This window comes from Schistocerca nitens, chromosome 9 (genome assembly GCF_023898315.1).
Source record: "Schistocerca nitens isolate TAMUIC-IGC-003100 chromosome 9, iqSchNite1.1, whole genome shotgun sequence".
Taxonomy (NCBI): Eukaryota; Metazoa; Arthropoda; class Insecta; order Orthoptera; family Acrididae; genus Schistocerca; species Schistocerca nitens.
The window spans coordinates 438,122,316-438,135,701 of NC_064622.1; the positions used below are offsets into that span (position 1 = coordinate 438,122,316).

The following is a 13,386-nucleotide window of genomic DNA, read 5'->3' on the forward strand; positions in this document are numbered from 1 at the left end:
GTGCAGTCCACAATGCCCGGTTTACAACCCCAGTGTGTAGACGCGTCCTTTCAGTCCGTCGCCTTCAGCCCAGCTTTCGGCTATTGCCGATGTAAGTAAAGCGGACATTGTCCTGCTGGAAACCCGTCTCGACTAGGGGGTGCTTTGTCGGCCCCTATGCGACTGTGGGCCTGTCCGCCAGATTTACTGAGTGATGGGTCGCCGCCAGTTGCTTTCAACTTCCAAACATGCCGTTTCTACGAACTAAGAACCATAAAAATACCTCATGCTTTTAGCTCCATCAACGCCTGCTCAGGCTGTTAACTTTCTGGTGTCTCGCACAAGTTGCGTAACGTTATAACAAAATCCTTCTGAAAAATAGGTGAAACAGTATTTGTACTCTCTCAATATCTTCGCCTCTGCAAACTGGCACTGTCATGCTGCCACGCTGCATTGTTTGGGTACCATACCTTGTAATATTTACAGCCAGTTTGTTTGAAATTTTCTTTCGGAAAATGCAAACATGAATCATGTGGTTGGGTCCTTGACATTAAGCGCATATTTCGGCTGTAGCAGCATCAAGGGCTGGTAGAATAACATATTATCCGGCTGTGACCTATGCTTTAGGACACAGGACCTGTGGCTAAGCCGTGTCTCCGCAATATCCTTTCTTTCAGGAGTGCTAATTCTGCAATATTTGCAGGAGAGCTTCTGTAAAGTTTGGAAGGTAGGAGACGAGAACTGGCAGAAGTAAAATTGTAAGGACGGGGCGTAAGTCGTGCTTGGTGGCTCAGATGGTAGAGCACTTGCCCGCGAAAGGCAAAGGTCTCGAGTTCGAGTCTCGGTCCGGCACACAGTTTTAATCTGCCAGGAAGTTTCACACCTACATGTTTGTACGATACGGAGAATAATTTTATTTTTATACATGTTGCCCGAGCTATCGACTCTGACGCTGTCTTTCGAAAGGCCACATCTCTCACTGCTACTCTCTTTGGTCGTCTTCAAAAATGATTCAAATGGCTCTGAACACTATGGGACTTAACATCTGTGGTCATCAGTCCCCTAGAACTTAAAACTACTTAAACCTAACTAACCTAAGGACATCACACACATCCATGCCCGGGGCAGGATTCGAATCTGCGACCGTAGCAGTCGCGCGGTTCCGGTTTGGTCGTTTTTCTCGTTTGTTTATATAAAGCACCTTATCGCTACGCTTCGTAACACAACAGTCGCGTTGTGCATGTGTTTCGGCAGTGTTCTTGATTACAGATTTTATTTTTACGGTCTGTAAGTTCCCGAAGTGCTCCTGGGCAGACTGAATACACGTGTTACGTATTTAATAACTTGTGCAACGTAAACTTTACATTTTTCAACACATTTTAGAATACTGTGACCACTTATATTCGTAGCAAATACAGTCTGTAAATGTTTTAGAAGCCTTAACACCGCAGTTCTGTTTGCAAACTGCTGTTATTCTACATAGTCTCCTGTAGGCCTGTGTCATTTGAAGTAACAGGAGCTTTTTTCAGTGAGTAGCATCGTTTACATTCTTCTAGTGGTCAACACAATGCATTATCTTTCTGCTGCCTAAAGTGGTACATCAGAACAATTGAAATGTGGAAGTATTGTTTTGTGGCACACATCAAGATTAGACCTAATGAGTTACAGCACATGAAGCCTATCTGTTTGCCTGCTTAGTGTTGAAATTTTTAGACAACATGTATTTTTTCTGCTGTTATAAGCCTAGTTAGGTTGATTTTACAACATCGAATTATTGGGTCTACATTCTCAAATGTCAGCGATTATTAACATTGGGGTACATACTGTATAACTTTGGATACTAATTTGCCAAACACTTGTATATGTGCAAATTAACTTGAACTTTATTTTACAATGTATGTGTACTTTTCACAATATTGTAGCATCACATTACTTCATTTGAGTCTCACAGCAACCTTTAATGTATTAATCTGAATCAGGTTCTGCATAGTCACTGTAAAACATCGCAATTTGTTGTACTGTCTAGAATTTTTAACATTTTAAAATTATTTATCATCTTACATGTGGTAAATAATTAATTTACGGCTCTGCTGTAGTTTTTAAGTGTGCAGGCATCTACTGATGGCAGTTAGAAGTTGCAGCAAGTCAGTCGTAGAGTGCAGCCATTTGCTGGTGGTTTTAGGTACTCGTTTTCTCCTGTACATCCATCTGCTGGTGCGAGGAGCAAACAGACTGTGAAAGAGGATTTGCCTTATTTACATTTTCAGAGTTCTTGGGATAGTACTTAAGGTAAAAGATTCATTATCAACAAATAGGAATTCTTATTTCATTATTAATATTTTACAACAAATGTTGGTTTTTTACTGTGTGTAGAGAAATACGCTATCTACTCGTTCCAACATTCCTTGACGAATGGTGTGTAACTTCAAATCGAAGTTACCAATATGAGAACGTTTTGGAAGACAATAATGCAAACACAGTTGCAGAGCAGCGGGGCGCGGAGCTCAAGGTGCATCATGCCGGATTTGCGGAAGTGTAGCGCATAGTGGGTGGGAGTTCTCGTGTTAGCAAAATATGATATGCATGTGAACAGTAGTCGTGTGTCATTTCCACGAATGCTGTGTGTATATATGTGTGTGTGTGGGGGGGGGGGGGTGAGGGGTGGAGGGTGCAGGGTGGGAGGCCCTTCCTCCTTAACTTTGTCACGTGGCGGAATGTCATGATTCCAGGAACGATCTTGGAGATAAGGAAGTGTTGATGCTGACGTCAGCGAAACATGACTTGTTCAGTTGTCTCAGCTGTGATATGGCACCTGAAATTACATTTCTTATTCTATCAGTTCCTCGCCAGTTTTATTCCGTCCGCCAGTATTCATTTGACTTCCCCTTACAGCATCATGAGCAAAAGCTGAGGTCACTGTTAATATTGTATACAAGGCTATTGATATATAACATGAACAACAAGGATCCCAGCAGACTACGCCAACGCCTGAAGTAATTTCTACTTCTGTCAATCACTCTCCATGCAAGACAACATGTTGCGTCCTCCCTGCCAAGAAATCTCAATCTAATCACAAATTTTTATTGATATACCACACTTTTGTTACTAAACGTTGGTGTAGTATTGAGTCAAATATTTCCTGAAAGGTTGGATATACAGCATCCACTTGACTCGATTGAGCCATGGCTTTCAGGGTGTCATTTGAGAAAAGCTCAAGTTTGGTTTCGTATGCACAATATTTTCGGAATCCAAGATGATTGGCGTATAGAAGGTCATTGTGTTCGAGACAGAAGATGTAGAAGAGAATTTTAAGATATCATGACTAGGAAGAAGGTGTCAGGCAGGTGGTAACAAATAAGAGTAGAGGACAATGCACTGGGCACTGATATTTTATATGTAATTGGACAGAATAGCGACTATGCTGTTATTCTTTTCTTGTTAACCAGATATAATAGTTCACAGGATCTGTAAGAGCTATAGTTCTACTTGCAAGGGAGCGTTAGATTATATGAAATAACAAAGAACGATAGCATGGTTGGAGCATAGATATCGCCGAAAATGTCACCTTAATATTACCTCATTCTGTTTAAAAGTTAATATCTTTAAAAATGCGTCTAGCTGTTTCAGAAGCAATTCGAAATCGCCATCTGAAATCTAGTATGCATAATCATCTGTAAGGGGCAGGTAGGGGGGTCGAAGGGGGGGGGGGATTGGCAGAGGAAGCACATACCGCCTCCACTCTCATCCTCTGCTCCTGGAATGTGGAGTACAGAGATCTTTTTCTCATTCATTACAGAACTGTCATACACTTCTAGACTTGAACGGGCAACGATCAGTTGTCTGGATATAATGAATTTTGTGTGCCGCATATAAAATTTATTTCTTAATTGATTATGTCATTTACATAAAAATGGCAATTTTATTGTATTGTGTGCCTTCATTTCTCTTCCTACTTTCTGGTTCGCGCCCTCTAAAAAAACCACAAATTCTAACGTGAAGTCGCCACTGTACGTGGGCATTGCGAAATGAAGCAAAAGTACACGATTATTAATAGTAACTGGACAAATGAGTCGCAGTAAAGTACCTATATCTCCATACTGTTCATTCTGCCGCCTGCAATTCATCAGACTGCTTGGGAATTACGAGCGATCAGCGATAGATAATTGACGACAGATCGCGCTACATGGCGACGAATTGCAACGGCCCTTTATGACGGTAAAGTCGAACACTCCGGCTCAGCACTTCTGAAGTCTACCAATGTGCACTCAAGTTATCCCCGCCACTCCGGCGCGAAGCTACTCCACGAGAGAGTGTCAAGGTCAGTGGCCGGAAGTTTGTGGCATCAGTCGCTCTCTCACCGTGTACGCGCGCAGTCGAGTTTTGCAGTTTGTCGCCGAAGTGTACATACTAGAGATGTATCTCGAAGAATTTCTAGGTCGCAGGTACAAACTAGTGAAGAGTGAAAACTTCAATGAGTACATGAAAGCGATCGGTAAACGGCGAAATTGGTTCATTCTCTGTGAAACTGTTACTAACTGCATACACATCTGTTTTTCAATAACTACTTCTTGCACCTGGATTTTTCATTAATTTTTCCTGGCAAAACTAATCGAGTAAATGGAATGGCTTTTACGAACTCATTCTCTTTGCATTCATAAGCAATAACCAACCTGTTTTCATATCTTGAGTAATTGTCAGTGTCTAGCTTCACTCCAGTATCTGCAGTTCTGTGCGGTATTTACTTCTTTTATGTTGCTTCATTTGCATTTTGCACCTATTACATGCTACTGTTAATAAAGTTACAGAAAGATGCCTTAAGAAACGGTAGTAAAAAAGTATTTACTTAACGGAAAAAAGATAAATTATTTCTACAATTTCTTATGTGTACTGAGACAATTGGATTTACACTAAAATTTCAGTGTAAAACAGCTGCCGACGGTATTTACAGACAACACTAACTTAATACCACGATACAGCCGGTAACGCACGACGAAATTATATCGTTGAATTCTGCACAGAGGTCTGTTCTTCATTCATATTTTCGGGCACAAAACACACATCCTCCTTAAAAAAAAAAAAAACTTAACAGATTATGTACCAAACAGCCAATACGCGCTAGTATTACGTTTCTCGTCCGTGATATGTAACGTGCACCCAGATACATCGAATCCAAGATGGCCAGGTCGTCAAAGCTGCTGACTTTTAACGAAGTCCACTGACGCGCCGCGTGCGGAGTGTGGCGCTCGCGTCGCGTGAGGTCACACTGACGTCACGTATCCCCCCCACGAGGAAGCTTTGTCGCGAGCTACGCTCCAAGAAAACAGCGACTCGTGGGAATTTATTAAAAACACAGCAAAAGTCACTTTCGAAAACTGAAGTTTCAGGATTCTAAAGTAGCAGAGCTAAAAAAAGACAATTTTATTCTGGTCTTCAGTGTAAACATTGACAATTTACAGCGGTGAATGGAGGAAATTAGTAACTAAGGAAGCCAAAGGATGGCTTATTACGAATGACAATCAAGTAGAAACACTGTGAATTGAAATGTGGTGCTGATAATGAAGGAGGGATTCGACAATTTTCACGATTACTTATGATAAATGTACTGGTATAACTATTGGCGGCCGGCCGAAGTGGCCGTGCGGTTAAAGGCGCTGCAGTCTGGAACCGCAGGACCGCTACGGTCGCAGGTTCGAATCCTGCCTCGGGCATGGATGTTTGTGATGTCCTTAGGTTAGTTAGGTTTAACTAGTTCTAAGTTCTAGGGGACTAATGACCTCAGCAGTTGAGTCCCATAGCGCTCAGAGCCATTTGAACCATTTGAACTATTGGCACTTTGGAAACACACAGACGAAATTACAAATTTAACATAAATAAAAGTCATCATGAAGACAATCTAAGTGGAATAACAATAAATAGCTATAAAAAATATAGATGTAATTGCCATTTACTGTCACTGGACGCATGGTCGGACGACCCAAGATTTGAAAACAGAAAAGTTAGTCGTTACTCTTGCAGAGAAATTCCACAATTATTTCGTTTCGACAGCAAATGACACCAGAAGATCATAACTCATAGAGAGCCTATAGAGACAAGGAGTGGCCAGTCGTCTGATGCTTGCTATGCTTTTGCCAGAATGGGCAAGTGATGTACGATTAAGAAACATCGTAAGTTATCGTAATAAAATAAGAGAGATCAGAGCTCGTACGGAAAGATTTTAGTGTTCGATTTTCCTAAGCGCTGTTCAAGAGAAGAACGGTAGAGAAACAGGCTAAGGTGGTTCTATCAATCCTCTGCCAGGCATTTACTTTCGAATTGCAGAGTAATCCTGTAGTTGTAGATAACCAGTAACACCGACAAAAACACTACCCTGGGCTGTATTGGTATGCTTTACTGTCATTTATTCCTGACGTGGAATGCAGCTCCAGTGACATCGACCGGAAAGACCTCTACCAGGTAGTTAGCTAAATAGAAAAAAAACTTGACATTAGTTATTATGATGCAGGAATCTTTTTAGGTAGGAAGCTCGGAATCGATAGACAGTAAAGGACAAAAATAAGAATATTTAGTTCTAGTGAAATTAATGCTTTCAAGTATGCGGGGATTCGCATTCGCCTATTACGCGAACAACTATTTTTTTAATGCCCAGACTGGTTTCACTACCTTAGAGCCTACTTCAATGTGTACTATACTCACTTTCATTTTGTGGCATAGAGTCTTCTGAATGACCTGTACGTTATTGTACAGCTTGTTGCACTTATTTTTGTAGTGCATGTCACCTGCACGCTCATTTGTTATAGAAATAAACGTACAAGCATGATACAGAATTGCACTTGCAAGTTACATACTTCTGAAATTCAAAAAACACAATGTCTGTGTTGCTACTGTGTAGCTGAGGACAGAATATTACTAAATTAATCGTGGCTAGCTCTACTGGGTAATTCAGGTACTCCTAGCGCAGTTGTTTTACGCAACCCGCAATGTTACCTTAGATTGCGGAAACTACGCTCGAGATTTTCATATTCTCTTCCACGTTACCCATAAACTGTTAGTACTAGAGAAATAATGAACGGGGCCTCTTTGTATGAAATACAATGTAGTTAGTTTTTGTTCTTCGATATGTTTTCGAAAATGGTTCAAATGGCTTGGAGCACTATGGGACTTAACATCTGAGGTCATCAGTCCCCTAGAATTTAGTACTTAAACCTAACTAACCTAAGGACATCACACACATCCATGCCCGAGGCAGAATTCGAAACTTCGACTGTAACAGCAGCGTGGTTCCGGACTGAAGCGCTTAGAATAGCTCGGCCACAACGGCCGGCGATAAGTTTTCGCTACAGGCCGTAGTTTTTGAGTTATTCAAGAAAAATGTACAAAGATGACACTGAAACGCACTCCTGCTGCCACACTCAGCCCCAAGCTGACTCGAAATACAGCTCCAGTGATATCGACCGGAAAGACTTGGACCAGGAAGTGTTCATGTCACTCCCTCCTATTACTGTACATATATTTCAGAATGCACAAATTATTTCTTACTTTCGACCCTTTTTGGTCTGCATTAACTGACCTTACTACGCCACCAGCTTAGTTGAGCATTACAAATCCTAAAATTGACGTTTGTGGAAATTTTACCTAACAATTTTGTGTATTTTAACAGCATAAAATAAACGATTACGTCGTTGTATTCTCCAGGCCTTCTGGCTACGAAAAATTGTGCTTGTAAGGGTTATACACTACTGGCCATGATATGCCTGGGCATTAAGTCAAACAGAGCTTGGGTGGCGTGTACAGGTACAGCTGCCCATGAGCTTCAACACGATACCACAGTTCATCAAGAGTAGTGACTGGCATATTGTGGCGAGCCAGTTGCTCGGCCACCATTGACTAGACGTTTTCAGTTGGTGAGAGATCTGGAGAATGTGCTGGCCAGGGCAGCAGTCGAGCATTTTCTGTATCCAGAAAGGCCCGTACAGGACCTGTAACATGCGGTCGTGCATTATCCTGCTGAAATGTAGGGATTAGCACGTATCGAATGAAGGGTAGAGCCACGGGTCGTAACACATCTGAAATGTAACGTCCACTGTTCAAAGTGCCGTCAGTGCGAACAAGAGGTGACCGAGATGTGTAACCAATGGCACCCCATACCATCACGCCGGGTGATATGCCAGTATGGAGATGACGAATACACGCTTCCGATGTGCGTTCACCGCAATGTCACCAAACACGGAAGTGACCATCATGAAGCAGTAAACAGAACCGGGATTCATAGGAAAAAATGACATTTTGCCATTCGTGCACCCAGGTTCGTCGATGAGTACACCATCGCAGGCGCTCCTGTCTGTGATGCAGCGTCAAGGGTAACCGGAGCCATGGTCTGCGAGCTAATAGTCCGTGCTGCTGCAAACGTTGTCGAACTGTTCGTGCAGATGGTTGTTGTCTTGCAAACGTCCCCATCTGTTGACTCAGGGATCGAGACGTGGCTGCACGATCCGTTACAGCCATGCGGATAAGATGCCTGTCATCTCGACTGTTAGTGGTACGAGGCCGTTGGGATCCAGACGGCGTTTCGTATTACCCTGCTGAACCCACCGTTTCCGTATTCTGCTAACAGTCACTGGATCTCGACCAACGCGAGCAGCAATGTCGCCATACGATAAACCGCAATCGCGATAGGCTACAATCCGGCCTTTATCAAAGTCGGAAACGTGATGGTATGCGTTTCTCCTCCTTACACGAGGCATCAAACAACGTTTCACCAGGCAACGCCGGTCAATTGCTGTTTGTGTATGAGAAATCGGTTGGAAACTTTCCTCATGTCAGCACTTTGTAGGTGACGTCACCGGCGCCAACCTTGTGTGAATGCTCTGAAAAGCTAATCATTTGCATATCACAGCATCTTCTTCCTGTCGGTTAAATTTCACGTCTGTAACACGTCATCTTCGTGGTGTAGCAATTTTAATGGCCAGTAGTGTATTTGGATCGAATTGTCAGATTGTACGTAATGTTTAGAGAAGTCGTTTTTCGTTCATTAACCTCTCGAGCAACTCTAAATTAATATTGTTAACAAAGCGTAATAGCCCAATCAACAGAGACCAAAAAAGTTCAGATATCGGGAGTATTTCGTATAGGTGGAGAGCCACGAACAACATACTAGAAATGCTCACTGCTGTGGGAAGACTGTGGGTTGGTTGGTGCTGCGTTTGAGGGTCACTTTTGTACGTTGGCCGCCAGAGGAAACGTATCCCAGTACAAAATTTAACTCCGTTAAATTTTCTACAAAAAAGATTCTGTTCATTTTTTTCTGTGAGACTAATAGTTCGCGCATGCGAGCGAGAGAACGTGAGCCGGCCGGTGTGGCCGAGCAGTTCTAGGCGCTTCAGTCTGGAACCGCGCGTCCGCTACGGTCGCAGGTTCGAATCCTGCCTCGGGCATGGATGTGTGTGATGTCCTTAGGTTAGTTAAGTTTAAATAGTTCTAAGTTCTAGGGGACTGATGACCTCAGATGTTAAGTCCCAGAGTGCTCAGAGCCATTTGAACCATTTTTGTTAGAGAACGTGAAAATCTCGCGCCAGGCCCATAAAGCCCAGCTGCAACATTCCGGGCTGCTTAAAACGACAGTGGTGGGGGCAGCTGAATCAGCCTGTGTAATAATGTAAAGTATATCCTACACAACTTAGCTTGCTTGAAAATGAGAAATGAATGAAAGTACCTACTGAGGTGCTTTATCACATTTGGCCATTAAAAAGATCAGTTGTGTATCTTGATGTTTTCGCGGCGTATTTAATCCATTAAATTTCCGAAGTGCAGCCGTATAAACTATATCTCTTCTTTTTGTAACGTTTCAGTCGTATGTTTTCCGGCCATCTTCAAAGTGAACCGACTGAAGCTAGCACGCTACACTTTATCGAAAGCTGACTCATACGGAATTGCAGGTATTGGAAACACTGCGAGAAACACATACATGCTCGGACTTAAATGCCAGTTCTAGGCAACCCGGCAGTGACGCTGTTGTATTTGGTCACGAACGGCTCTTGTACAATGTCCTCACTACGTTATGTCAGTCGTGGTCTCAACAGTGTTCTCTATAGTTGGGAATGCATTATGTCGAAGCTTAGTGCATTCAAATGTGGGCAAATTGTTGGGGCTCGTATGGTGGGTGTTTCCGTAATCAGGATTGCCGAAGTGTCTGACGTTCCGAGAGGCACTGTATCGAAGATTCATACCTCATACAGGGAGAGCGGAATAACACACTCCATTAAGTCACAGCGCGGACGATTGTGTGCGTTCAGTGACCATGATAGACGGTTATGGAAGAGGACTGTGACAAAAAATAAGATGACAGTAGCTGCGGAAGTCAGTACAGTATTGAATGTCGCACTCGCGAACCCTGTCAGTATCAAAACAATACGAAAGGAGCTCCACAATCTGGGAATTGCAGGGCGTGCTGGAATTTCAAAGTCACACATCAGTGACGTAAGTGCCCATAACAGTAAAACGCGGTGCCGAAGCCATAAAACCTGGACTGTGCACCAACGAAAGAAAGCTATTTGGCCGAATGAGCCTTGTTTCACACTGTTTCGAACTTCTAGCCGAGTTTATATCCGGCGTACGCCGTCCCAAGTCATCAACGCAGACTGCTTGCTTCCAAGAGAGAAACATGGCAGGAGTTGGGTGATGATTTGGGCAGCCATATCGTGGTATTCCATGGGCCCCAAGGTTTCTCGGTAAGGTTGCATTACTGCCAAGGATTATGTGACCATTTAAGCTGATCAGGTCTATCCAATGGTGCAATGTTTGTTCCCCTATGATAATGATGTTTTCGAAGACGACAGCTCGCATTGTCCAGGACTAGTTTTGTGAGCACGAGAGTGAATTTCCACTACTCTCCTGGCCACCACAGTCACAAAATCTCAGTATTACCCATTCTTCGTGGTCCATCGCCATAATTGTTTCCTGAACATGCGACTACCGTGCGGGAAGAATGGTCTAAGATTCGCTTGAAAACCATCCCGAACCTCTATGTACTGAGAGAATTCAATAGTGGTTGCAATAAAGATGGCTTTATTACACTGCTTGCCATTAAAATTGCTACACCACGAAGATGACGTGCTACAGACGCGAAATTTAACCGACAGGAAGAAGATGTTGTGATATTCAAATGATTAGCTTTTCAGATCATTCACACAAGGTTGCCGCCGGTGGCGACACCTACAACGTTCTGACATGAGGAAAGTTTCCAACCGATTTCTCATACACAAATAGTAGTTGACCAGCGTTGCCTGCTGAAACGTTGTTGTGGTGCCTCGTGTAAGGAGGAGAAATGCGTATCATCACGTTTCCGACTTTAATAAATGTCGGATTGTAGCCTATCGCGATTGCGGTTTATCGTATCGCGACATTGCTGCTCGCGTTGGTCGAGGTCCAATGATTGTTAACAGGATATGGAATCGGTGCGTTCAGGAGGGTAATACGGAACGCCGTGCTGGATCCCAACGCCCTCGTATCACTTGCAGTCGAGATGACAGGAATCTTATCCGCATGGCTGTAACAGATCATGAAACCACGTCTCTATCCCTGAGTCAACAGATGCGGAAGTTTGCAAGACAACAACCATCTGCACGAACAGTTCGACGACGTGTGCAGCAGCATGGACAATCAGCTCGGAGACCATGGGTGCGGTTACCCTTCACGCTGCATCACAGACCGCTGCGCCTGCGATGGTGTACTCGACGACGAACCTGGGTGCACGAATATCAAAACGTAATTTTTTCGGATGAATTCAGGTTCTGTTTATAGCATCATGATGGTCGCATTCGTGTTTCGCGACAATTCGGTGAACGCACATTGGAAGCGTGTATTCGTCATCGCCATACTGGCGTCATCAGCCGACGTGATGGTATGCGGTGCCATTGGTTACACGTCTCGGTCACCTCTTGTTCACATTCACGGCACTTTGAACAGTGGACGTTACATTTCAGATGTGTTACGACCCGTGGCTATACCCTTCATCCGATCCCTGCGAAACCCTGCATTTCAGCAGGATAATGCACGACCGCATGTTGCAGGTCCTGTACGGGCCTTTCTGGATACCGAAAATGTTCGACTGCTGCCCTGGCCAGATCATTCTCCAGACCTCTCACCAATTGATAACGTCTGGTCAATGGTGGCTGAGCAACTGGCTCGTCACAATACGCCAGCCACTACTCTTGATGAACTGTGGTATCGTGTTGAAGCTGCATGGGCAGCTGTAGCTGTACACGCCATCCAAGCTCTGTCTGACTCAATGCCCAGGCGTATCAAGGCCGTTATTACGGCCAGAGGTGGTTGTTCTGGGTACTGATTTGTCAGGATCTATGCACCCAAATTGCGTGAAAATGTAATCACATGTCATTTCTAATGTAATATATTTTCCAATGAGTACACGTTTATCATCTGCATTTCTTCTTGGTGTAGGAATTTTAATGGCCATTACTATAGTTCTTCTTTTACGACTCGTTTCGCCTGTATTTAAAGGTATATTCAGACAATCGACCCATGGGTAAATAATCATCTCATGAAATGAGGAGTCAAACGTATAAAATTACACCCAGGCAAGAATGGGCCAAGTGGAAATTCGGATGAAGGCCGATACTCGCAAATTTTTACCCTATGAAGATTTTCAGTAGTGTGATTGCACACTATCATAATGCTAACACAGGAGAACTCTTATAGTAAGATGAAAAGTGACTTTTTAAACATACAGGTTAATTCAACAGCTGAAAAAATTATCATATGGAGACGACGTCCTTTATGCACAAAATAGTGCTTGTTTACATCTGTCATATATGCACAATCTTACGTGCTAACACTCGTCTGACTAGAAAAGCTGTCGTTAAAAATAGGTTGGGTCCTGGCAAAAGCAAGTGATTTTGTGTTCTCCATCGAAGACAGCAGCGCTTCAGCGTTCTGTCAAAGATGGCTTGATGCTTCAAAATGCTGATGTTTACTGGATCCCTTGCCAGTGCAGCCCTTCGTATATCAGGCAGACGACTCATACGGTCCAGGAAGGATACATGGAACACTGTGGATGCACTCGCCTCTTTCAGCCCAATAAATTGGATGTGGCAGAGCACTGCATCGATACTTGTTACTATATTCGGTGTGAAAATGACGAAATTCTACCGTCGATCTCACTTTTTGGGACTCGATGGTGAAAGATTCAGTTAAAGTTTGTTTGGAGAAGAATTTATTCAACAAAGATAGCGTCTTCAGTCTAGACAAATCGTCCAAACCGACGCTTTCTTTAACAAACTCGCGAAGAGGTCGCTGCAATGCACTTCATTATGACACATCGATATCCCAGCATGTATCGACCGCGAAGTCACAGATTCAATTGATGCATACTCTTTGCTGCCGATCACCGTTTCG

At 43.4% G+C, this 13,386-nt stretch overlaps 1 protein-coding gene across 1 annotated transcript in view; it reads left to right on the forward strand.

Moving 5' to 3' along the window:
* The first annotated feature begins 4,317 nt into the window (after positions 1-4,317).
* Positions 4,318-13,386, forward strand: part of LOC126203458 (fatty acid-binding protein, muscle-like) — a 31,991-nt gene continuing 22,922 nt past the window's right edge. The window contains exon 1 of the mRNA XM_049937774.1: positions 4,318-4,471. Coding sequence (XP_049793731.1) covers positions 4,393-4,471 — 79 coding nt within the window. The 5' untranslated portion in view covers positions 4,318-4,392. The remainder of the gene's footprint in view (positions 4,472-13,386) is intronic.